Source organism: Psammomys obesus, unplaced genomic scaffold (assembly GCF_907164565.1).
Source record: "Psammomys obesus unplaced genomic scaffold, mPsaObe1.curated_primary_1811, whole genome shotgun sequence".
Classification (NCBI taxonomy): domain Eukaryota; kingdom Metazoa; phylum Chordata; class Mammalia; order Rodentia; family Muridae; genus Psammomys; species Psammomys obesus.
In genome coordinates this window covers 2,222,858-2,249,362 of record NW_026585686.1, presented here as the reverse complement: position 1 = coordinate 2,249,362, position 26,505 = coordinate 2,222,858, and the positions used below count along the sequence as shown (strand labels likewise).

The 26,505-nt window shown below is 40.1% G+C and overlaps 1 protein-coding gene across 1 annotated transcript in view; it reads left to right on the top strand.

Annotated features, from left to right (window-relative positions):
• The window catches only part of Adamtsl1 (ADAMTS like 1), a 398,322-nt gene that overhangs the window by 165,978 nt on the left and 205,839 nt on the right, over positions 1-26,505 (top strand). Inside the window, exons 6-9 of the mRNA XM_055629652.1 lie at positions 3,792-3,866; positions 8,725-8,882; positions 20,839-20,950; positions 25,578-25,716. Coding sequence (XP_055485627.1) covers positions 3,792-3,866; positions 8,725-8,882; positions 20,839-20,950; positions 25,578-25,716 — 484 coding nt within the window. The remainder of the gene's footprint in view (positions 1-3,791; positions 3,867-8,724; positions 8,883-20,838; positions 20,951-25,577; positions 25,717-26,505) is intronic.

The window sequence follows — 26,505 nt, the reverse complement described above, 5'->3', positions numbered from 1 at the left end:
CTTCTTCTTCTTCTTCTTCTTCTTCTTCTTCTTCTTCTTCTTCTTCTCTTCCTCCTCCTCCTCCTCCTCCTCCTCCTCCTCCTCCTCCTCCTCCTCCTTCTTCTTCTCCTAAAATTGCTACTGAATTATTATAGACTATGTGCAACCTACTGAGTCTAATTAGCAATGCCTATATATACTGTCTTTAGGATTGTCACATCAGGAGCCCATTTCCGACATTATGTTCTTACATGCATTTGGTGCTATTAGTAATTCTTATGATATACATGTTGGATATACCCTGGGTTAAACAGAATGAAATGGTTTCTTTGATTCAGTGTTGCTAAGGGACTAATGGAGATTAATGAAAGGGCTTTGAGAGTTCCCATGAATAAAGTATAGTCAGCAGGATTTCCTATTTTTCCCTACGGTCCCTTTTTCAGGAACCGTCTGTGTTGGTTTGAATGAAAATGGTCCCCATAGGTCCATTGGGAGTGGCAATATTAGGAGATGTGGCTTTGTTGGAGGAGGTGTGTCACTAGGAGGTGGGCTTTGATGTCTCAGAAGCTTATAGCAGGCTTAGTGGTTCACTATCTCTTCCTGCTGCTTGTGGATTCAGATGTAGAACTCTAAGCTTCTTCTTCAGCACCATGTCTGCCTTCCTGCCACCATGCTTCCTGCCATGATGATAATGAACTAAACCTCTGAACTGTAAGCCAGTCCCAATGAAATGTTTTCCTTTATAAGAGTTGCTGTGGTCATAGTGTCTCCTCACAGCGATAGAAACCCTAAGACACCATCTTTGAGGCTAACGATTCACTCATTTATTCAGTTCCTTAATCTCTCATATGAAGGGTGACTTGAAAATACCCTTAAGAACTTTGTAGTACAAAATAACGAATTGACTGGTTCCCAGTGACTGTCAGGTCTATCTTCTCACAACACACAAGCAGACCATAGCTCCTCCAACCTCTGTGTTGACTGCTGCTCATCACTCTCTCATCACTCTAGCACCTGTGTTAACTCATTTTCCTCTCTGAGTAGGCACATGCAGAAAGGTGTCAAAAGATATTTCTTCCCTCTTGTTTAGTGGGCTTTCTTCATCCTGCCTCACACACTCTGCGGCCTTCCGGTGCTTCCTTACTCTCCCCACTGGAACATACGAGTTTTAGTGCATTAGCCAAAAGGCAGTGTTACTGGCTCAGCATGTGGAATGTGAGTTACTTCTAACAAGGCGGGAGCTGGGCCCATGTGTGGGGGTGAAAAGACTGCAGCTGAGCACAGCAGTGCCAAGCATAAAGCTTCCCTTTCACTTGGACTTCATTTGACCTATGGATAAACAAAGACTTGCTATTTCTGGAAATCCTAGTCTTTCAACTTCTTTGAATTTCTTTTGCAAACTTCAAAATGCACATCTTTATGGAACTTAAGGTTCTGTAGGCTCGGTCTTAATGTTCCTGTGTTTCTCGTCGGTTTTTCCTTTACTCTGTTTATATGCCACAAAGTCCTAGCTGTCAGAAATATTGCCTTTTAATCAACAATGTATGGCATTAAAAACAACATTAAAGTCACAAAGTGAGTAGAATATGCAGCATCATCAATAATTATAACCCTTTCATGAAGATTCATGATTCACCCTCTTCAATCATCAGGTTATATCCCAGAGAACTTACAGTGTTTAGCAGTAGATAAAATAAAAGTATTTCAGCCCTATGCATGCCTGGTACCTATGGAAAGCAGAAGAAGGTATTGAAACTGGACTTGATGGCAGTTGTGAGCTGCCATGTGGGTTCTGAGAATCAAACCCAGAGCTTCTGTAAAAGTAGCCAGTGCTCCTAACCTCAGAGCCATCTCTCTGCCTCGCTGACCCCATTCTTCTGGAGTCTTGGATTAAAGGAAGTAAAATAAGTATATAAAGTACCTGCTGTGTTCCAAACATCATAACTGTATGTGTATCTGTTATTCATAGCTAGACGTGACAATATTAGATGTCGCCTTATTTTATAAGCACACAAACTGAGTAATACTCATTGGATAACTTGAGTGGTTTGCTTTCTGAACTAACGTCCACCAAGAATCTTTTATTCAAACCTAATTATCCCAGTACCATGATAGTGTCTAATGCTGGAAATATAAATAGGAATAGACAATCACACATAATTTCTGGCTATAACAGCTCATTTTTTAAGAACTTGCCTTTTTGTTTCTCGAGTGATTTTCTATCCACTTGGTCTTGCTTTAGTTACTATGCTTCTGGAGATTCCATTTTTTCATCATGAAATCCTCTTTGTTCATGTCACCAGTCATGAGTGAAGCAGTAAATTGTTTAAGTGAAAGTGGACATGCAGCAAACGTAATCATTAGGTATTGTCACAGATGAAGTTTTGAATGATAACGTCTACGATGCCATCAGGGTGATTGTAATCTACCTTCAACCATTTTTCAAGGTTTATTTTTATTTTGAATTATGTGCAGCTGCGTGTATATGCAAATGAGTATGTGCATGTAAGTGTAGGTACCTGAGGAGGCCAGAGGCATCTGATCCCTGAAGCTGGAGTTTTACAGATGGTGGTGAGTACTGGGTACTGGACTCAGGTCCTCTGGAAGAACAGCAAGAATTCTATAAACCACTGAGCCACAGCTCCAACCTCCTTGTTTTTTAAATGTCTACATCCCATGAATGTATGCTCAATTTATAGGTAGGGCAATATATGGTAAAAATAATTTTGGTTGAGCCAGATTTTTAAAGGTATTTCAAAACAGAGATGGGAAATGTGGGAAAATATCACACTGTCATCCACCAAGCTTTCATAATATTTCATTAAGAATGAAGGTAGCTGTAGTCAGGAATGAGAAGGAAGGGTTTTGAGGGCTAAAGCACACAAATGTACTGTTTTTTTGTCCACCCATTGAGCCACGATGCTCTGACAGAGAGATGTACAAATTTAGTATAGAACATCATCCTTTGAACACTGGGACTTATTTTGTTTTTAGTCCAGTGCAAATGCTGTAATCCAGGAAAATCTGATGACAATTTAAAATCAAAAAGAGCTCCTTGCAAAGCCATCTTTAAACCAAAATTCGTGTAGAGGGGCTAGAAAGATGGCTCCGTGGCTAAAAGCACATACTGCTTTTGCAGACCACTCAAGCTCAGTTTTCAGCAGCCAGGTCAGGTGACTCACAATGGCCCACAACTCCATCTCCACGGCCCCTGCCACCCTCCCCAGGTCTCCATGGGCAAGTGCACGCACATATGCACATACTCCCACCTAGACATACGCACACGTACACACACACAACCCCAACTCTCTTAAAAAATAAAACAAATCACTTAAAAAATAATGTTTACTTTAAAAGTCCTAACTCCCCCTAAGTTAAGCAGTGATAGCTTCTTTTTGTTTGTTTGTTTTGTTTTGTTTTTTCACTTCTTTATTGATGTGTATGATGACATATCTATCTATATGTCTGCGTGCCATGAGCATGCCTGATACCTGTAGAGCCAGACATGGGTATCAGATCCCCTGGAATTGGAATTACAGACATTTGTGAACCACCATGTGGGTGTTTGGAATTGAATCCAGGTCCTCTACAACAGCCACTGAGCCATCACTCCAGCCTCAGCAATAGCTTCTTTAGCATGTTTTATTTTGGAGAAAGTAGACATTTTAATTCGAAACCATTTGCTTTCACATTTCAAACACTTAAGGAAAAAAATATTGAGATCTATTGTCAGTGATTTTATTATTTATTTATCTATTTATTTATTTATGTCAAACTATATACTCTTAAAACTTTGTTCTGTTTCTTTCCAGCGGATGATACCGTGGTCGCCATTCCTTATGGAAGCAGACACATCCGCCTTGTTTTAAAAGGGCCAGATCATTTGTGTAAGTAGAGCCACTATTTTCCATGGGGGACTAGAAATTTTAACTTTCACTATTAAGTTTTGTTCCCAGAAAGGATTAAAGCACAAGAGAGCCTGTCTCTCCACCCCTACCCCCACAGTGTGACATGATAGTTTGAATGGCTGCCTGATGAGACGGAAGAGGTCATTGCAGCCATGATCTCCAGGCACAAGCCATTCAGGAAAATGCAAATACCCAGTGCCAGTGTGTCATTCATGGGCTATGCCTGTGGCTGAGTCACTAAGCTTTTGTGACCATTACCTCAATTCTGTCTTCTTTATAGTTGCTCTTACTTTTTTCTTTTCCCTCCTCTCTTTTCCTTGTCCTCCTTTTTTTTCACTTTTAAAAAATTTATTTAGATTTTTATAAATTACAGTTTATTCACTTTGTATCCCTGCTGTACCCCCCCCTCCCTCATCTCCTCCCAATCCCACCCTCCCTCTCTTATCTCCTCCCATACCCCTCCGCAAGTTCACTGATAGGGGAGGTCCTCCTCCCCTTCCCTCTGACCCTAGCTTATCAGGTCTCATCAGGACTGTCTGCATTGTCTTCCTTTGTGGCCTGGTAAGGCTGCTCCCCCCTCAGGGAACTATCTCTGATATGAACTCAGTGGCTGGCTCCTTTCCTCCTTCTAAAATTCATTTCTTCTCCATTCTTTTCCTTTTCCTTTCTTATTTTAAATCTTTACTTCATCAACCCACAAATACATAGAAGTAACAAACTGTGACATTTAAAACAAACATTTGCAGAATACTCAATTCTGTGAATCCATTCAGAGACCTCGTATCTTGAAGGTAAGTGATAGGAGTTTGGATAAAATGTTTTTTAGAAAGCGCAAGATAAAATGGTAGCTTCATCTATGTAGGGTTTGTCTAAGACAGTGGCTCTCAACCTCCTAATACAGCCTTTCTACAGTTCCTCATGTTGTGGTGACCCCCTCCCAACCATAATATTATTCCATTGCTACTTCGTAACTGTAGTTTTGCTACTGACATGAATCATAATATAAATATCTGATATGCAAGGTATCTGATATGTGACACCCCCCCCCAATAAAAAGGCCTGTACCCACACGTTGAGAACCACTGGAATAAGAACTGATCTTTAGTCCTTCCAAGGTAACAATACACAGCCACATCTTATGCCTTATGGTTCCGTGCTAGTTAGAGAGAGATCTGTACATTACAACCAGAAAATTATGGTCTGTAAACAAAGACAAAGGCTGGGGGTTATGTAACATTTCCTCTAAAGTTCACTTTCACTTAAAGGCTTTCTCTTCAGTTGATCCCTCAGCACTTCTGGTCCCCTTCACTCTGCTCTAAATTCCCACAGGCAGTTACGGTCTTCCGCCTCCTCTTCGACCCGCATGCCCAGGAAGACAGTTTAAGTAGCAGGGATCACTTTCTGGCAACTAGACTATAAAGATCATTATAATCAGATAAACAAGAGGAAGATAGATCGGAGCCTGTAAAAGTTACTGTATCCTACTAAGCCTCTCTAAAAACAAAAACAAGCCATTTAATCAAAGAGGTGAGGTTTAAAAGGTCATGTGAAGCAAGGAGTATGTGGGGCACAGTTTAGACAGAACAAGAAAACACTGATAAGTCATCCTTATATGGGCCTGAGTTCTTTTCTAATCCTGAACAGTCCCAGAAAGTCCAGTGTTCACATGTCAAGAGATAATATATGTGTACACTTTATACCATCCAAATGATTTGTTTATCCCCTTGAGAACAGGACACAGCTATATGCTGTTTAACAACCGCACTCCAAAATGGAGTTTGTGAGCAGTGGCGGAGACTGAAATAAAATAGGCAGGCTGAGATTGTCGTCACCACATGGGAAAATGACTAGACATTGCTGAAGAAATATTTAAAATAAAATCTTATATTTATTAATATGTTAATCTCCTGGACTTCCTAGTTTTATGATTGCAAAGGAGCTGATGAACTGGGGGTCTAGAGAGTTATTAAGGTGCTTGCTGTGCATGAACGAGGACCTGAGTAAAAAGCCAGGTAAGAAAGCAGTGTGGAAGTGTGTAAGAGCCCTGGCTGCTCTTCCAGAGGACCTGGGATCATTTCCCAGCATCCACATGGTGGACTGCAGCTGTCTGTAAGTCTAGTTTTATGGCATCTGACACCATCATACAGATATACATGCAGGCAAAACACCAATGCACATGAAATTTTTAAAAAGATAAGTGAAAATAGTAATAATAATTTAAAATTTTCAAAAAAGAAAAAGCAGTCGTTTCTGTAAGTCCAGCTCTGCAGGCAGAGACAGGCTGATCCCCCAAAACTCATTAGCCAGTCACCACAGCCCAAGAAGTGATCCTCAGGTTCAACGTGAGACTCTGTCTCAAGAAAATAAGGTGCAGAGAGATTGAGGAAAACACCCAGCTCTAACACCAACGTCTGTCCTCCATACATACATACACACACACACACACACACACACACACACACACACACGTACACATGTACATACACACACAGAGGCACCTACCTCCTTTCCTCCTTCCCTCCCTCTCTCCCTTTCTCCCCCACCTCTCTCCTTCTGTCTCTGTTTTTTTGTTGTTGTTGTTGTTTACATTATTATTATTATTATTATTATTATTATTATTATTATTATTATTATCTTGAGACAGACTTTCTCTGTGTGGCCTAGCTGTCCTGGAACTTGCTCTGTAAAGCAGGTTGGTCTCAAACTCAGTTCTGTCTGCCTCTACCTTCGGAGTGCTGGGATTAAAGGAATGTACCTCCACTGCCTGGCTGCACCAGCTCATCTTTATTTTGTTTGTTTGTTTGTTTGTTTGTTTGTTTGTTTTTGCTCTGTATCCCAGGCTGGCCTCGAAATCACATAGATCCCCCTGCCTCTGCCTCTTAAGTGCTGGGATTAATGGCATGTATCACCACCTGGCTGAATGGCTTATAATTTTCTTGTTGAAATATGAAGTTTTTGTATGTTCTGTTTGTATCAAATTTAGCAGTTACTTATTTGACAGCAGGTTGTCTCTCTTCTTTAATTAATTTATTTATTATGTATACAATGTCTGCATGTATGCCCTCACACCAGAAGAGGGCACCAGATCTCATTATAGATGGTTGTGAGCCACCATGTGGTTGCTGGGAATTGAACTCAGAATCTCTGGAAGAGCAGCCAGTGCTCTTAACCTCTGAGCCACCTCTCCAGCCCCAGCTCATCTTTAACCAGACAGATCTTGAGAAGGACAGCAGGGAAGTCTTTCAGTTCTGGTGCTCAGAACTAGCGTGCACACCCAGGGTTCGAGCATCTCCAGAGGCTTTATGTTTGTTTTTAAGCCAAAAGCCCACTCTGTAAAATAGAAGAGAGGAGCCATGCTTAAAGCTGAAGTGAGAGTCACAGAGCCTCATATATCTTTCTATGGAAGGACTCCTGACAGAAGCAATGGTTCTCATGCGATTTCTTGTAGAAATAATTTGCCTAAGTCCCTCTGGCTTTCTTCATATAGGCCACAATTAATCTAAATAACTTCTCAGTCACAACCTTGTCCTCTCTGTGATATATATCACAGCCTCATCACTATATGTACAATAACCACCATTCTTCCCAGCCCTCTTCCACACTTTCGATAGTTCCCCTCCTGTACCCAAATCCTCCTGCTTGTGCTTATATGAGATAATTCATACATAATCAATATATATTGTGACAGATTAATATATATCAATATATAATCACAATAATTTCATTTGCAAATATATGCATATATGATCACAATCATGTTCAGCACGCTATAATTCCCAACAACAAAAGACACCTCATTGACTGTGTTACTGAACAAATTCAGACTTGAATGTGCTAGGATCCATTTCTTTCTCCTTAAGCATTTATAAACATCTTATGTGGATAAAATTGATTATCAAAAGTCATTTTAAGAAGGGGGGGACTCAATGGATAGCACCTATTCTTTTTTTTAATTTTTTAATTTTTTTTTAAATATTAGTTAGAGTTTATTAACTTTGTATCCCAGCTGAATCCTACTCCCCCATTCCCTCCCAATTCCACCCTCCCTCCCTCATCTCCTCCATGCCCCTTTCCAAGTCCATTGATAGAGGAGGACCTCCTCCCTTTCATCTGACCCTGTTTTATCAGGTATTTTCAGGATTGGCTGCAAAGTCCTCCTCTGTGGCCTAGCAAGGCTGCTCCTCCCTCAGAGGGGGGTGGGATGGGGTGAAAGAGCTCGCCATTGAGTTCCTGTCAGAAATAGTCCCTGTTTCCCTCACTATGGGAAACCAATTGGTTACTGAGCTACCACAGGCCACATCCGAGCAGAGGTTCCAGGTTATATCCATACACAACATATGTGTAGTAAGCAACAGAAAGTGTAGAAGGATGTAGGTCGGCGCATGAACAGGAAGCTGCACAAATGCTGACGTAACACACGGATGTACCTAGACCTACCTCAGTAAGCAAAAATGAAACTGGGGATATTGCTGGGCTGAAGGCAAACAGGACAGAAATCAGGTAGATATGTATGAGACGTGGGTTAGCCGAAAGAGTGGGTTACAGCAAAGCGGGATGCTCAGATGAGGTCATTGGAAAGTCAAAGGGTATTTTGACAGGGAGCCACGGATTCTTGGATAGTGAGTTTTAAAATAATCGCAAATGCAACATAATCTTCGTATGACATAGGCATGTTTATGTATCTTATTTATATTACAGTTTCAACAGTGTCGGCTATCAAAAGAATAATGCTCCTCTATTGAGTAGCTCAAGGTTTAATTCATAAAATATGCTTGCATGTGCTCTGTGGTAGCCCCAGGCATACCCGCTTCTCCTCTTCTTGCCTTTAATTATATAGATCTAGAAACCAAGACGCTCCAGGGGACTAAAGGTGAAAACAGTCTGAGCTCTACAGGCACTTTTCTTGTGGACAATTCTACAGTGGACTTCCAGAAACATTCAGACAAAGAGATACTGAGGATGGCTGGGCCACTAACAGCAGATTTCATCATCAAGGTAAGGTTGTTTGGTTTCTTGATAAGAAGCTACACCAAAACAGATGGCACTTATAAGCTCTAAAGGAAATAGAGGATGGATGTAGGTAGGTAGATATATTGATGATAGAGAGATGTGATAGAAATAGATGATAGATGGATAGATAGATGATAGAGAGATAGATAGATGATGGATATTTAGATGATATATAATAGATGATAATGATATATAGATGATAGACAGGTGATAGAGATGATAAAAAGAGAGAAAGAGATAGATAATGATAGTTAGGTGATTGATAGATAATATATATAATCATTTGTTTCTCAAGAAATGTTTAATTCAAGAATTTTGTTAGCTGCATCTTGTATTTCCTAAGAACATAAGATATTTTCAAGGAGAGTCTTCAAATATATTATTAATTAAATGGCTATATATATATATATATATATATATATATATATATATATATCCAATATATCTATCATTATTTGTTGGATAGAAATCATTTATAAATAATTAGGGTATGGTTGTTGGCTAATATAAGTTATCACCAGTAAGAGAGAAATGAAAACTGATAACCTGCAAACCTAGCCAACCAGTCATGTTTCCAATGGCAAATTCTGTTTTCTCTTGTGCTGGCAAGAAGATTGACTGGCTTCCTTGTATCAGAGCTGCCCTGCTCTTCAAGGTAATATGAAACACATTGCTGGAAGCAACAGGACATTCTATTGGAAAAATGCACACCCTGGGAGAACACTTGGGAATCACAATAAAATAAAACTTTTTTTTTCTTTAGTAGGTCAGGAGGACCTGAAGGGTTTCAGCTGTAAAGCTGTAAAACTTGTAATGTGTCCAGGACTCCATAAATTTTTTCATCATGAGACCTGGAGCCAGAGGACATTTGATTTAAGCAAAGATTTGGTGACCCCATGGCAGCTGAAAGTAAGAATGCATAGAGAAAAATGTGATAGGCAGTGAGGTTGTATAGAAGAAGGGTTCCAGAATACTGGGCTCTATCTCTATCTGTATGGTAGCTCTTCTTAATTCAGTCCAGATGCTGGCCACATGAATATGAACAAGAAGCTACAAACTATTAGAGATAGCCTACAATAGCATATCTAGTAAAAAACCAAGCTATATATTAATTCTCTGAAACCCACAGAGTACTGCTGAATAGACCATTTAAAGAATAGTCATTTCCCTGGTGGCCTTACAACAGTTAATCTGCATGCTGAAGGTATAGAATTGAATTCCGGCAATACTACGTGTCTTTGAATAGTTTGTAGCATCATCCAACATTCTCCATCCCCCTAGTTACCATCTGCCCATCACCCCTTTGATCCTCTACAAGTACAGTGAAGTCAGCATATTCAAGATTCAGCTTAAGGACACTCAGAAACCCACAATGCCGTATTTTTCCTTTATCGTCTCCATCTTTTTAAATGTTGCTGATAATTACGTTTAGTTAGCATTCAGAATTACTGGGTTTCACTTAGACATTTGTCATTGTGGCTTGTCCATTCTTGTTGACCACTGTTCTTCCCAATCCTCCTCCTCCACTTTTGATAGTTCCCTTCCTCCACCCAAATCATCCTGCTTGTACTTATATGACATAATACGTATATGACTATACATATATGTGTATATTTGAATCTAAAATCTAGACTCTATACATACAGTGTTTTGGTTTTTCTCAACCCCCTTCTATAGATAGAAATTGTATATATAGCCTATCCAAGAAAATCAGAAACCTTTGAATCACCTAGTTTCCCTTTTTCACACAATAAAATTTATTCTGTTTTCATACTATTTCTCAATACTGGTCTTTTTCCATTCTGGCTGCCTTTGTTTTAGTTTAGACCTTTGCATTTCCTTAAGTTAATACTGTAAATACAGAAATTTTTTCCAGTTCAGGTCCCTTATATAATTGGATTCAGAAATGGTTTTCTAGAATTATTTATTCACTTTTCAGAATCCTTTACAGTCCTTCCCCTTTGAGGTTAAGATGTACATTCACAGCACAGCACCTATTATTCTGGTAATCAAGATTCTTGATGTCATTCCATCCTTACTTTTGAGGTGGCCCCTTCTGTTGAGGCTTGAGAGACTGACAAGTCCCCCAGCACTGTCAGAACTCATAGTCTTGGAGAAACATCATGGACTCTACCTAAAATGCTCCTCTCTTTTCCTCTGGCATCTTCTTCACAAATCCCTGTTTCTCCCTTACCATTTCTTTCTTCATCCCAAATATGTTTTTGCCTCCCCACTCATTGTTTCTAGAGAAGGGGTTGTATTGTACTTGGCTTCATATCTCAACATGAGAAAACCATGAAGCATGAGTAAATGCTATAAGAATAAGGAATTTCCACTTCTCATACAGGATCACTGTAAGAATAGCAGGGATGACATTTTATACAGCATGAAATTCAGCTTCAGGAGACTCACCCGAGGTCATACCATGGTAACTTTGGACTACCTTGGACTACTATCATATTTCTTTTCTGCCAGTCCAAAACGTCTCTATTTTTGTGTTTCTCCTAAGAATGTATTTTTCCCTAAGCTTTCATTGGAAAACATCTGGAATTAAATGAATGTAAAATTATTCTAAATGAGATTATGTAAAAAATTTAATGTATTCATACCAATTTGAAAATAAGCCAGGTAATTTAAGAAATATAGAAAAAAATAAAATCACCCTTTCACCAGTGATTCATAATGAAATAAATTTCTGTTTCTTCAATAAAATACCTAAAAGTAAATGATGATCATTTTATAATCTTCCAATTTTAACTTCTAAAATTCATCTCGACCTAGGTTGATTCCAAATTTGACTGCTGTGAATGATGAGGGTATGGGCACAGGAGAACAGATGTCTCCTCAACATCCGCACTTCATGCCCTTTGCTTATACTCCCAGATGGGGATTATTGCATTATACATACTTCTATGGTATTTCTATTTTTACAGCTTCTTGAGAAATTCTTATTCATTTGGTTGAACCAATTTACATTCCCACACTCAGTAAAAAGGCTCCCTTCTTTCTGCATTCTTGCCAACTGTAGCTTTCCTCAGTTGGATAACAGTCATCCTGGCAGGTATAGGACAACAGGTGACTGTGGAGTTCATTGCATTTCTATTATGATCAGTGGTGCTGGGCGTTTGCTTTTAAGTCTGTTGGCCCTTTGCAGTCCCCCTTCTAGGAAGTACCTTTCAGATCATTTGCCTGTTTTATTTTTTTTATTTTAAATATAAATATTTCTAAATATTTATATTTAAAATATATACTTTTAATATTTTTATATTAATCACAGGTTATTTATTTTATATCCCAGCCATAGCCCTCTCCCTCATTTCCTCCCAATCCCACCCTCCTCCCTCCCTCATCTCCTCCCTGCCCCTTTCCAAGTCCACTGATAGGGGAGGACCTCCTCCCCTTCCATCTGACCCTAGCTTATCAGGTATCTTCAGGACTAGCTTCCATGTCCTCTTCTGTGGCCTAGCAAGGCTGTTCCTCCCTGTTTTAATTCAAGTCATTTATTTTCTTGCTATTCAGTTGTGTTTCTAGAGTATTCTGGATATTGGCTACTTATGGTTTATACATAACTCTCATTCTCTGGAATGTTCTCTTGTTACGTTGATTGTTTCCTTTGCTGAATACAATATATTTTTTAATTTAATACAATGTCATGTTTTTACTTTGCTTTTCCTGCTTTTTCTTTTGAGGTTATACACCTCCCCAAATCATTGTGAAGACCAACAACTATCATCAAACTACTCTCAGTGTTTCTTCTAGTATGTTTATAGTTTGGGATCTACATTTCAAATCTTGATTTTTGTGTACGGAAGTATGAGCTGATTTGTGTGTATAATTAGAGATAAAGACCTAATTTATTCTTTGAACTGCAACATCCAAGTTACCAGACAGCATTTATTAAAGAGAATATTTTCTTTCTTATTCTGTGTCCTTGGCAATTTTGTCAAAGTGAAATTGGCCATAAATTCCTGGGTTCATTTGTGGACTCTGTATTCTGTTCCACCAGTTCATGTTTTGTGCCTACACAAGTGCCTTGCTGTTTTGATCACTGGAGCACTGGAGTAGACTTTGAAATCAGGTTGTGTGATGCCTCTAGCTTGGTTGGTTTTGCTCAGGATTGCTTTGTCTACTCAAAAGTTTTCTGTCCTATATGAATTTCTATGAAAAATGTCTTTGGAATTTTGATAAAGACAGCTTTGAATTTGTGGATCACATTGAGTGATGTAGACATTTTAACATTCTTCCAATACATAGGCATGATATTTTTTCCATTCATTTGTGCATTATTCAATTTCTTAGTACAATATTTTACATTTTTTTAGTGTTCCTTAGTTACATTTACTTATCTTGATCCCTAAAGAAGTATGTCTTCCAAAAAAATTTAAACTCCAAACATTGGTCATACAAGCAAATTTGGCAATACTAGTGTGCTATGATGGGTAAGCATTCTAGAATTTACTATGTCCCACTGTTTATTGGCTGTGTGACCTCTTGAATAATGTTTTATCTACTTGAGCCTGTTTACTCCTTCATAAAATAGTAATAAAATAGGATCACTCCAAATGGAGCCCCTGTGGGGGATTAAGTGAGATAATGTGTATAAAAGTAGACAGCATCAAATTGCTTCCTTCTTTTATTTTTGAAATGCTTTAACTCTCAGTTAATCAATCACAGTGCATGCTCTTCTCTGAAGATGGTCACAGGCTAATCAGTTTACTACTGGCATCCCAACAACAATTTGGCAGGTATGACCAACGAAATAAATAGATGTGGAAATGGACTGTCTGTGACATAGATGTGTGAATCCCTGGGGTTAACTAGCTGGATTGTAAACCCTTACCCCTGTGCCCTATGTGTCTGCTCTGAAGCTGCAGACTTGGCAAATGCTAGTCACTGGCTACCCCATGTTCACAGGGAGGAAAAATCATTGTCCAGGGAACCTTGAGAAGAAGAGTGAAGTCAACTGTAAGAAAGAAAAGCAGCCAGTGATTACATAGTGACTCAAGTGGTTCATCCTCCTCCTAGACCTGGGCACATAGTGTTTTCCGTTGCAAGTATCCCGTTTGCAAACAGACTCTCAGGATTTGGAATGATCTGATTTGAGGATAACACATTTCTCACTGGGCTTCATGCATTGTTAGACAGCAGAAATTTGGGTAGAAGAAACCCCTTCACTCTTACTGCTGTGCTATCTGGCCCTTCCCACCTCTGTCTCTACTCTCCTTTATGTCCTTGCCCTCCTTCTCCTGACATGAGGATGGTCTGCCTAGCCTCAGATCTACTCTTCCACTTACCATTTCCTTCTGGGTTCATCTTTGAACCATTTCATTCCTTGGTCCATGATCTCTGTTGTTCCCAGAACAGCATCTCGGCATTGGCTAGAACCATATCCCGTGCCACCTGGAAGCCAAATTGTCTGTGGCATACTAAGCGTTACAATTCTCAGAGTGTCTGAAAATTCTTTAAGGTGTAGAAAAGCAAAGTTGAATGCTAACAAATTTTAAGTATTTAATCTAGAATTTCCTAATGCTAAAATCGTCAAGTATTCCTGACAGTGAGAGACTGAGTCATGCTTCATTCCACTAACAACCAGCACGTCTTCCAAGCCCTTTCTGCTTACTACCCTTCCTCTGGAGACACAAGATTTTTTTTGTATTTTATTTATTATTATCATTTTTGTTTGTGTGCGTGTTCACACGTGCCATAGTACACATGCAGAGGTCAAAGGCAACTTCCAAACCCAGTTCTGTCCTTCCACCTTAGGTTTCAGGGATCAAATCAGACTTTCAGGCTTGTCTAGCAAGTGCTTTCACCTTGTCAGACATCTTGTCAGCACAAGAGGTGTCCTTGGAAGGAGAGTGGAGAGTGGTCTTAGATGGAGTTTGCTGTTAATGTTCTGCTTCATTTCAGGAGAAATGTTCTGTATCATTTTGTGAGGAAATAAATAACGTCTCTAAAATAATTGTCAAGTCTATTTAAAATATAACAGAGGTCTTAGGACTTTATCACAAATAAAAGCTTATTCCAAAAAGTACTTAAAAAAAAACAAACTATGATTCACATATCATTCATTTGTTCACCAATACATTGGTTTATTTAGCAACTGTTTGGTTGCCTGCTATATGGCAAACATTGGAGATGATGCCAAAGAGTGGTGATCAGGAGGATCATGAGGTGAGAGACTATGGAAAGGAGCAGTGAAGAAACAATAATGCCCCCACTTAATTCACAGACACTTGATGCCGTAAAGATTGGATTATTATTGTTGCTTATCATTGAAAACGCAAACAACAGCATTTAAGTCATGTGGGAGACAGAATGCCCCAAGAGCACTGCCGTGAGTGTGAGTCAGCTCACACAGCAGGTCTTGGTCAGTAGCTGCTCACCCAGGGCTCACTGGGTAGCAGCTCCACTACTGCATGGTGGGGGAGGGGAGTCCTGACTGGAGATTCTGGCATCAGTGGGGCAAAGACACTTAGCTGGGTAACAGAGGGAAGCTCACAAGTCCCCCTTTTCTCGGGAGAGAAGAGGGGGTGCTTACAGGGGTATTCCTGGGGGGACCGCGGTGGACTTGATTCTGCCCTCATGTGTTTATAGCGTCTCCGTTGTTCTTTGAGCTGGACACAGATTCAGAGACCAACTATCTCCCCTTTCCACAAGCACATATGCGTTCCTCCAATCCCATCTTTAAGGTGCTGTCAACCATGAGCCTTCCCATTCATTTTCAGTGTGAGAAGTCCTTAAGCTCAGTTAGAAATACTGAGCTGTTACAATTATAGGAAGAAGAGACTGGTCCAGAACATTTTTTTTTATTCTTATTAGCATAAGGAGGTCAAAATTACATATGCCAGATGTGTTCTGCTCCCTGCACCAACATTCTAAGGTTGTCAGACTGAAGCTTTTCAAATTCTCTTGAGGGCTAGCACATGACGGCTGAGGATTTAGAGTTCGTGGGACTGCAGAGCTTAATGATAACAAGGACTGAGCAGCCCAGAATGAAGAGAACCAGAACACACAACGATGGCTGGCCTAGCTCCATGAGCAACTGTTAGACCACCAAAGATACGCGTCATGTCGGCCTTATCTTTATTTGAAGCACTTGTCTCTGCTTTAAAATGAAAATTGAAGGAGACATGATGATGGGAATGAGGATACGAAAAAAAAAAGGGTAAATTCACATTTCATCATGGCACCACTGTGGATGTCGGTGGTACCATAACAAAAGAATATTATCTTTAGAGATACACAAACTTCAATCCAAATTCTACATCGCTCTCTCTTAGCTGTGCAGCTTGAACAAATCACTGAGCCTCTCTGCATCATTTTTTTCTCATTGTGATTTAAATGTGACAGGGCGGTGGTGGTGGCCCATGTGTTTAATCCCAGCACCCAGAAAGCAGAGGCAAGAGAATTTCTGTGAGTTTGAGGCCAGCCAGGTCTACACAGTGAGTTCAGGACAGCCATGGCGCCACACACACACACACACACACACACACACACACACACACAAATCCTGTCTCAAAAAACAAAAACAGACAAACAAAAAAAGTAAATGTGGAAGATCATCACAGATCATCACAGTCTTAAGATCCAATATAATGTAAGTAAAATATACCTCAGCCTTAGCACGAATGTAGTGCTATGGTGACCATTGCTGTCATTGTTAATCAGGAAACATGACTATGGAGAAAGGAAAAGCAGAAATGTTTCGCATATGGACAGACCCAAACAAGGTTATGAAGCAAGAGATCTTCATTCTCATGATTCACTTTGTCTATTTGAAGAGGCTCCTTTTCATTTCTGATCTCTTTGGATGTAAGTTCTAAGCCTCAGAGCCTGTACTCACTCTTTAGAATCTCCGTGGACCCACACCTGACAACAACCTGCTGTGTCTGCCAGCTCTCCCCCCTTAACACCAAAAAACATTCTTGTCATCCATTCCCTCCTCACAGGCTACAGAGAGTTTAATTGGTGGCTTCCAGCGAGCCTGTAAAAGGACTTGCTCCATCTTTTTGCCTTCTCTTTTTTATGATCCCCACCCCCGCCCCCACCCCTACCCCCGCCATTGTCTGCCCGGGTCTCCAGCAAAAAGAATCCAGCAAAATACGTGGGAAGTAGGGTGCTGACTGTCATGGCCGCCACAACGGCAGCTGCTCTGCTGGGGGCAGAAGAGTAAGAGAGCCCTGGGTGGGTTGTTGCTGTGTGTCTGTGAGCTGTACCCGCAGTGTCAACTGCCTTGATAAACGCACTTTGGGACCCACAGGTGCCCTTGTGACTCCACCTAGGTTACAGTTGGTGGAAACACATCATAAACCTTATATACCATGTAAGGAGAGAATGAAATAGAAAAACCTCTCGAATTATTTTCCCCACTTTTCAGGGGTATTGGGTTCAAGCGAGAGTCCACCTTTATATATATGCTTTGTATATTTTTTCTTTTTTATTATTTTTTATTAATTACACTTTATTCACTTTGTATCCCTCCTGTAGTTTCCTCCCTCCTCCCATTCCAATCCCTCCCTCCCCCTTCTTCACGCATGCCCCTCCCCAAGTCCACTGATAGGATTTCCACTAATAGAGGTCTTCCTTTCCTTCCTTCTGATCCTGGTCTATTAGGTCTCATCAGGAGTGGCTACATTGTCTTCCTCTTTGGCCTGGTAAGGATGCTTCCCCCTCAGGGGAAGGTGACAAAAGAGCAGGCCAATCAGTTCATGTCAGAGATAGTCCCTGTTCCCATTACTATGGAACCCACTTGGACACTGAACTGTCATGGGCTACATCTGTTCAGGAGTTCTAGGTTATATCTGTACATGGTCCTTGTTTGGAGAAACAGTCTCATAGAGAACTCCCGTGCCCTGATATACTCTGTCCTTGTGGAGCTCCTGTCCTCTCTCGGTCATACTAACTCCCCCTTCTTTCATATGATTCTCTGTACTCCACCCAAGGTTTGGTTATGAGTCTCCGCATCTGCTTTGATACACTGCTAGGTAGAGTCTTTCAGAGGCACTCTGTGATAGGCTTCTGTCCTTGTTACTTGTTTTCCCCTCCATCCCCTGTCCATCCCGTTTGTCTAAGTGAGGCTTGATCATCTTACTCCGGGTCCTCTTTCTTGTTTATCTTCTTTAGGTGCACATATTTTAGTATGTTTATCCTATCTTATAGGTCTATATAAGTGAGTATATACCATGAGTGTCTTTCTGCTCCTGGGATACTTCACTCAGGATGATCTTTTCTAAATCCCACCATTTGCCTGCAAATTTCATGATTTCCTTGTTTTTAATTGCTGAGTCGTATCCCATTGTGTAAATATACCACAATTTCTGTATCCATTCCTCTGTTGATGGACATCTGGGTTGTTTCCAGGTTCTGGCTATTATGAATAAAGCTGCTACAAACATGGTTGAGCAAATGTCCTTGTTGTGTACTTGAGCCTCTTTTGGATATATGCCTAGGAGTGGTATAGCTGAATCTTGAAGAACACTATTCCTAATTGTCTGAGAAAGCACCAGATTAATTTCCAAAGTGGTTGTACAAGTTTACAGTCCCACCAGCAATGGAGGAAGGTTCCCCTTTCTCCACAACCTCTCCAGCATGTGTTGTCACTTGAGTTTTTAACCTTTACCATTCTGATGGGTGTAAGGTGAAATCTCAGGGTCATTTTAATTTGCATCTCTCTGATGGCTAAGGATGTTGAGCATCTCTTTAGGTGTTTCTCTGCCATTCTATATTCCTCTACAGAGAATTCTCTGTTTAGCTCTATACCCCATTTTTTAATTGGATTGCTTGATTTATTGCTTTTTAATTTCTTTAGTTCGTTATATATTCTGGATATCAGCCCTCTATCAGATATAGGATTGGTGAAGATCCTTTCCCAGTTGTCATCAATACCCTGTGTGTCTTTCTGCTTCTGGGATACCTCACTCAGGATGATCTTTTCCAATTCCTACCATTTATCTGCAAATTTCATGATTTCCTTATTTTTCATTGCTGAGTAATACTCCATTGTGTAGATGTACCACAATTTCGTATCCATGCCTCAGTTGAGGGGCATCTGGGTTGTTTCCAGCTTCTGGCTATTACAAATAAAGCTGCTACAAACATGGTTGAGCAAATGTCCTTATTGTGTACCTGAGCCTCTTTTGGATATATGCCTAGGAGTGGTATGGCTGGATCTTGAGGAAGCACTATTCCTAGTTGTCTGAGAAAGTGCCACATTGATTTCCAGAGGGCTTCCCGCCAGAGAACCACATCTCTGAAGGAACCAAAGGGATGGTGGAGTTAACAAACAAATGCTTACCAAATGATGACGTGAATGCTGGATCCCTAAGCCAGCAGTTAGTTATCATGTGTCTGATAAGTGGGACCATGGAAGATTGATGTCCAGGTAATTCACTGGTGAATACACAGGTCACGAATGTCCTTTGGTAAAAGCACTTACTACACCTGCTGCTTTCATTTTGAAAGATGTGTGTCTCAATATTTGCTCCAATTAGAAAGGCCCTAAAACGGTCCATTCATCAGAGTCCTGGTGCCGAATGAGCCCATCTGTAGGCTCCTGACCCTTCTCTCTTTCTCCTCTCTGGTCCTCCCATACTCTCTAGAGGAACAGTTCCATCTGCTCATATAAACGCCAAAGTCAGTGTAGAGTTTGGCACTCACAGGTTATCATACTCCTTCTTAGCCACTCTTCCTATTTCTCCTTAGTTCTAGGTATTGGGGCTACTTACTGAGATTGGCAGCAGAGAAATATGGCTGTCTTTATTAAAACCTGAAGTCCACCTCCATTCATTTACCCTAAACAAAGGGCAGCAGTTTGGACGTTAGGAAGACTTACGAACACTTGACAAAGTTTTAGGCCATGTGATTCAACTGGACTCTGATACTTTTCTAATTATCACAATATAAAACTGGAGTGAGAAGTAATTCTGTCATTATTCCAAGAACCTCTCTTAATATAATAAATAGGCCAAGCGGCCCAGCAGTATAAATATTGACTGTCACATCATCCAGTCCTCGTGAAATTCATTGTTCGTGTTAGGCACTTTTTCTTCTCTTGTAGTTTAAGTATGTTTGCTCAACCTTGTAATTTTAGGAACCATTAAAAATTTACTGTCTCATATTCCCTCTTTTACAAACAAGTTTTAATTTCCATAAGCACCAGTTTTATTTGAAAGTAGTTGCTTTTATAACTTGGTATCTTGACATTTGGTATTCTGTAATATCTACATTAGAATTGCCCAGATCTCTGGGCTTGGGCCCAAGAATGTGCACTTAAGTAGCTTCCAACTGGTGACTTAGCACATCCAGATACATGAATCACCACAGTGACAGCAAGACCCATGTATGTCCCTAAATGGGAAAAACATCTTAATTCTTGAAATTTTTCTCTTTCTCAACTACAGATAATATCCTTTCTTTTCTATAGTGTATGGCATTTATGATTTCCTTAAAATAAATTGCCTGTTTCCATTTTTGTTTTGTTTTTCTTGTTTTTGAGACTGGGTCTCTCTGGACATCCCTAACTCTCCAGGAACTCAATATATACACCAGGCTGGCCTTGAACTCACAGAGATCCTCTTGCCTCTGTCTCCCACCACCATGCCTGACTGCATTGTTTATTTCTGAATGAAAATTTAAAAGGTCACATAATTCTATAGCCTATACCAGGAGGAGTAGAAATAAGAGCGGGAAGGAAACTGTAGTGGAGTCACAAACGGAGATTTCTCCATACTTCTAAGCCATCCATTTGTGGAGGTAAGGATGATAAAAAAAAAATATGGTGAGGACCATTCTCTAGTACATAATGGGGTAAGTGGCAGTGCCTTTGTCCTCACATATCCAAGACCTCTGCATATGATGAATTCTGAGCCAAGGTTATCAGAGACCCAACAGCCAGCCCTGCTTCTGTCATATGCCCAACTTTCCTGTTTTGTTCCTGCAGATCCATGACCTGGGGCCTGCGGACAGCACTGTCCAGTTCACCTTCTACCAGCCTATCATCCACCGATGGAGGGAAACGGACTTCTTCCCTTGCTCAGCAACTTGTGGAGGAGGTAACAGTACTCGCTTATCCTCGATGGCCCAGTCCTTTGTGAGGAAAAAGCTGGGTGTTGTAAGAGTAGAGAGACCTCAGCATGGAAGAATCCAATTCCTAAGCTACCCAAGGTGACCCCCAGGAAGCCTTTCCTTTGTGGATGCTCATAGCAAGCACCTCTTTCTTTGGCATCACCGAAAGCTTGGTCTATAATGTTATATTCAACAGCAGCTTTACCCTGTGGGGCTTGCTTTCACCTAAGCCTAGATTCGTCTGGCAGAAGTGATGTCACTTCTTCAGGAAGCAAGTGATGATGTTTGTCAGGCTTGCTCTGTTAGAGAAAGTTAATGACCAGAAAACAGTTCACTTCATTGTTGGCTTGAACTAGTTTTTTTTTTTTTTTTTTTTTTTTTTGCCTCCACCCACCGCCGCACAGTGGAAGACATGAATTCACTCCATATAGTCATTGTAGTGCATTTCTCCTGGAAATTCACAAAGTGAATTCCTGACCCTGTGCTGTCACGACCACGTCACACAGTGCCTTGCGTTACTGGAAAAAGGTTTTCTTCCTATTTTCTGTTTTTTATCATTTTAGTAGGTATGTCAAAATTCCTTTAATGTTTTTTTTAATAATTTGATCATTTCCTTGTAGGAGGTCACTTGGTTCTTTTAAAGTTTATACTATTGTAATCTAATAAACAACATTAGTGCTCAAATGTTTTTATCCCTTCACAATGTCTCTTGGCATGAATGCTCAACAGTATGCTTACTAGATAAAGGAGTTTGGGAATTTTTGTAGATGCATGTATTACCAAAATCTTTCCAGAAAATTAAATGTGTGAATACTTTAGATTGTCAACATTTGTGGGTTATTTTTTTGTTTCCTATCTTAATAGGTTCAAAATTATATATATAGTCTGTTGAAAATTAGTACAACTGACACATTCTTTCTCTAGTTTCATGGAAGCTGATTGACTAACTTTAAATAGTTCACACACACTGGAATTATCCACAATAGTTAAAATCATAGTACCTCAAAATTCGTGCAAATGATTGCATTTTTAAACATTAACAATATATGACAGAATTCACTAAAAGCTATGTTATCTCTATCTATATAATATAAGCAAAATAATAGACATGGTTCTAAAAGCAGTGTTGTATTTTGTGTTAGTTAGGGTTTTTATTGCTGTGATGAAACACCATGACCAAAAGCAACTAGAGGAGGAAAGAGTTTATTTGGCTTAACATTTCTCCATCACAGTCCCTCATCAAAAAGAGTCAGGGCAGGAACTCAAGGCAGGAACCTGGAGGTAGAAGCCAAAGCAGAGCTCTTACAGAAACATTGCTTACTGGCTCGCACCCATGGCTTGCTCAGTCTGCGTTCTTATCTTCTTGTCCAGGGTACACCACCCATAGCACACCGGGCCACCTCATAGCCATCATTAATCAAGAAAGTGCCCCACAGAAGTTCCTATAGGCAAATATGGTGGGTGTATATTCTCACGGAGGTTCCCTCTTCCTAACTGGCCCTAGCTTATGCCCAGATGAAAAAAAAAAAAAAAAAAAAAAAAAAAAAACTAATCAGCATAGATTTTTTTCTTTTCTTTTTTTTAATTTTTATTTTTTTTAATTACACTTTATTTACTTTGTATCCCCCCTCTAGTTCCCTCCCTCCTCCCTTCCCAGTCCCTCCCTTCCCCCTTCTCCACGCATGCCCCTCCCCAAGTCCACTGGTAGGGGAGGGTTTCTTTTTCTTCCTTCTGATCCTAGTCTGTTAGGTCTCGTCAGGAGTGGCTGCATTGTCTTCCTCTGTGACCTGGTAAGGCTGCTCCCCCCTTAGGGGGAGAGGGGTCTTTCCTGAGACTGATACTCCAATCAAGTACCATGCATGGAGATAACCTAGAACCCCAGCACAGATGTAGCCCATGGCAGTTCAGTGTCCAAGTGGGTTCCATAGTAATGGGAACAGGAACTGCTTCTGATGTGAACTGATTGGCCTGCTCTTTGATCACCTCACCCTGAGGGGGGAGCAGCCTTACCTAATCAGCATAGATTTTAACTTAAAAATAATAAGTCAAATTGCCATCAAGTGTGTTTGCATTTCAATACAGTAGTATTTCTATAGTTGATCTAGCTGACCTGAATAGAAAATTACTTAAAAAAAAAAACTGCCAGGTTGAGGAGATGGCTCAACAGTCAAAGAGCTTGCCATGAAATTGATAACCAGAGTTCAGATGCCCAGAATCTAGGTAAATATTGAGTAGATGTAGCTGCCTACCTTTAATTCCAGCCTCAAAAGGCAGAGTCAGGGGAATCCTCTGAGAAAACTGGCTATCTACAGTAGCAAGATCTGGGGTTGGTTGAGAAATCTTGTGAAGGATCTGAGAGAGGAGCAATTGAGGACGGTTCCAGTTATCAACCTGGGGCTACCACATGCACACATATGCATGCTGCACACACACACACACACACACACACACACAAAGAGAGAGGGAGGAAAGAAAGAGGAAAAGAACTCTCAACTATGATGGTGTTTCATGCGAATAAATTTCTGCACATCTATGAATGAGTCATAGAGAAAACAAGCTTAAAGGAAAGGTCATCTAATGTAATATTTTTTTTCTTTTTAAATGTAAACCATACCTTTTATAAAACAGCAATTCAATTGTATGCACCCTGTGTCATTTTCACATTGAATTGCTGTGACAATATAATTTCAGCAACCTTGACAATGGCTTACTATTAAATAAAGCAAATAGTGTTACATTCATCTGTTTCCAGCCACACTGGGTTTCATTTTACTCACACGTAAGAATAGAGCTAGCTATGATTTTCCAGTGTCAAGTCTCTGTTCATAGGAAAGCTTATCAGGAGGCCCAAGTAGAAGCAAAAATGGCCTGGGAAGTATGATGGGTCCAGGGTCTTCCTTTCACCTCATGGAGCAGTCTGAAATTCTGGGAGAAATAAGCTATGGCTCCTCGTGTGTGTGTTCCTGCTGTCAGATTCCATTGGCGGGCCACTTCACCAGGTGTAAAGAATGCTCTTCAAGAACTCCTTGGGAAGCCTCAGAGGACAGTGTCATTTGACCACGCTGGTCCTGTACTTTCATTCTATGTTTTTAAGTCACACTGTATGTATGAGCTCCAAAGAACTGGGGTTAGGTAGAGGAATGATGGTTTTCAAACACCACAGTCTCAGCCTAATAATTCATTGTCTTCCCTTGTTTCACCACCTGATAAATTCTGTCCTTGAGTAGAAACTATTCTCTGCAAAACTCCTAAGTGTTTGGCTTCTAACCTTAGCTGCTTTGGAGGATGATGGAGACGAAAAATCAAAGTATGTTGACTTCTCTAAAATGTCATTTTGTTACTTAGCTTTTCTGCAAAGCCAAACATTCGATGGATGTGTGTTCCTGCCCACTGTTTTTGCTTCTCTCTGTGCTTTTCATCTTCCCAGTAGAATTTTTAAAGGTCTTTTTTTAGGCCTTTAATGAACAATTAACTTTTTGTGGGTGGTCTGAGAACATAGCCTCAAGCCAGGAAATCTGGCATCAAAAGCCTCCTTCTGACTTTCTAAAACCTTTGCAAGTCCCTCAATGATTTCAATCTTGTTTCCGAATACATATTTAGTAATAACTCATCAACCTGCCAGGAAGAATATTGGGGGAGGGAGGGCTCTGGAATAGAGAGATGCAATATTTTAAAATTTTTGATGTTTATTTGTTTTCACTCCAAGAGTCTGATACGTGTTGGTCACTACTTTCCATAACATCACAAAACAGGTGAAAAAGATCAAACACATTATAAATACAATTAAGTATTACTCGGTGACTTTTCAGAGAGATTTATCAAAACAGTGGAAAAGGAAGTCTACAAAATATGAGCCATATACTTAATTTGAGGAGGAAAGGCAAAGTATTTCGGAGAAAGTAAAAGTTAAGTAGTAAGGAGGACTCAGGAAGACTTTTCATTTTGATTTTTTATTTTCATTTTTTTGTTGTTGTTGTGTTTGATTTTGTTGTTGTTTAATTCTGCAAGAAACTTGGATCCCGGGTAGCTGCTATGGAGACTTTATCCATTTACTCAGTTTAACTCATTCAGATTGTATTTAGGCATCTCAGCAATACCTGATTCAGGTGGGACTGGATTCATAAATCTCCACTGTTCAAAGAGGGAACACTGAGATTTATTTTTGTTTTTATTTAGTCACTTTTTGCTTACTTTATTAGTAATTTGTGAACTTATTCTTCCTGGAGGCCACAGAGATGCAGAGATAATTTAGCATCCTCATATAACAGGCTTGGTTAAAAGAACATACTGGTGTTTTTATTTCTGTTATATTTTTATATTATATAAAATAAACAAACAATATTTCTTACCACAGAGTTTTATAATCTGACTATGGTCTTATATAACTCAAGCCCTGTAATATAACTGAGTATTTAAAATGAGCGATTACTCAAGAAAAATGTGGTGTTTGAGTCCTACAACATTAATGAGCCTTCCAATTATATATTTGTTTTCTCTTGGAAAAGGCTTAGGCATTGGGAATAATTTCCACTAGTGGGAGATAGCCAAGAGTCATACAGAAGTATGCTGTGCTGACATGTGCTTTGAGCAGCCTGGCTGGTTTGCTATTCACAGGTTACCAGCTGACGTCTGCTGAGTGCTACGATCTCCGGAGCAGCCGTGTAGTCGCCGACCAGTACTGTCACTACTACCCGGAGAATATCAAGCCCAAACCCAAGCTTCAGGAGTGCAACTTGGATCCTTGTCCAGCCAGGTCAGTCCAGTTTACCAGTTTGTTTAGCAGAAACAGAAATCAGATTCCCATTTAACTTCTAAGAGGAAAGTGAATGTTTAACTTACAAATAAATGACAGATTGATGTCCAGTGTCCCCACCGCCTGTACGTGTACTTTAATGGTACCCACACTCCTAGCTCTTGCAATGCTACCTCAGGGCTTATGGACTTTCTTTCTGTAACGTGTTCTTCAAAATGAAGAACACTCTTTCTCCTTTGATTGTTTTCACATCCTGACATCTTATTTCTCTCTTTGACAAAGTCCTGCCCAGTGATCCTCTTGGTGTCATAGCCAGTTTGATGACTTATTGCCTCACAATTCTTCCTCTTCTTTTCCCTGTCTCTGATCAGGGATGTGTTCACAGAAGGCATAATCAATTCACACAATTAATTAGGGCCATAACCAGCCTCAAGACAGTTTTGCTACCTTTAAACAAACTCGGCCTTTGCTAAATAGAAGCCAGGGCTTATTTCCAAGTGAAATTTTCTTGAGGATCTTTTTAATTAGAAGATCTAAGGATTTAAACCTTTTACACCTTCACACACTGGTGTTTGTTTTGGATAAACCATAATTGGCTCCCTGATTAATCGCAAGATCAGGAATCAGGGGAGGTAATGAAATGTCTAGATGATGAGTAATTGTGGACATGCAGGTGGAGAAGGTGCTCGTGGGGTGCCTTTGCTTAGCTCTTTAAACACTGGTGAGTGATTCTTGCTAGTTGCAGCTTACTCATCTGCAACTTATAGAGAGGATCTAAGAGAACCCTTC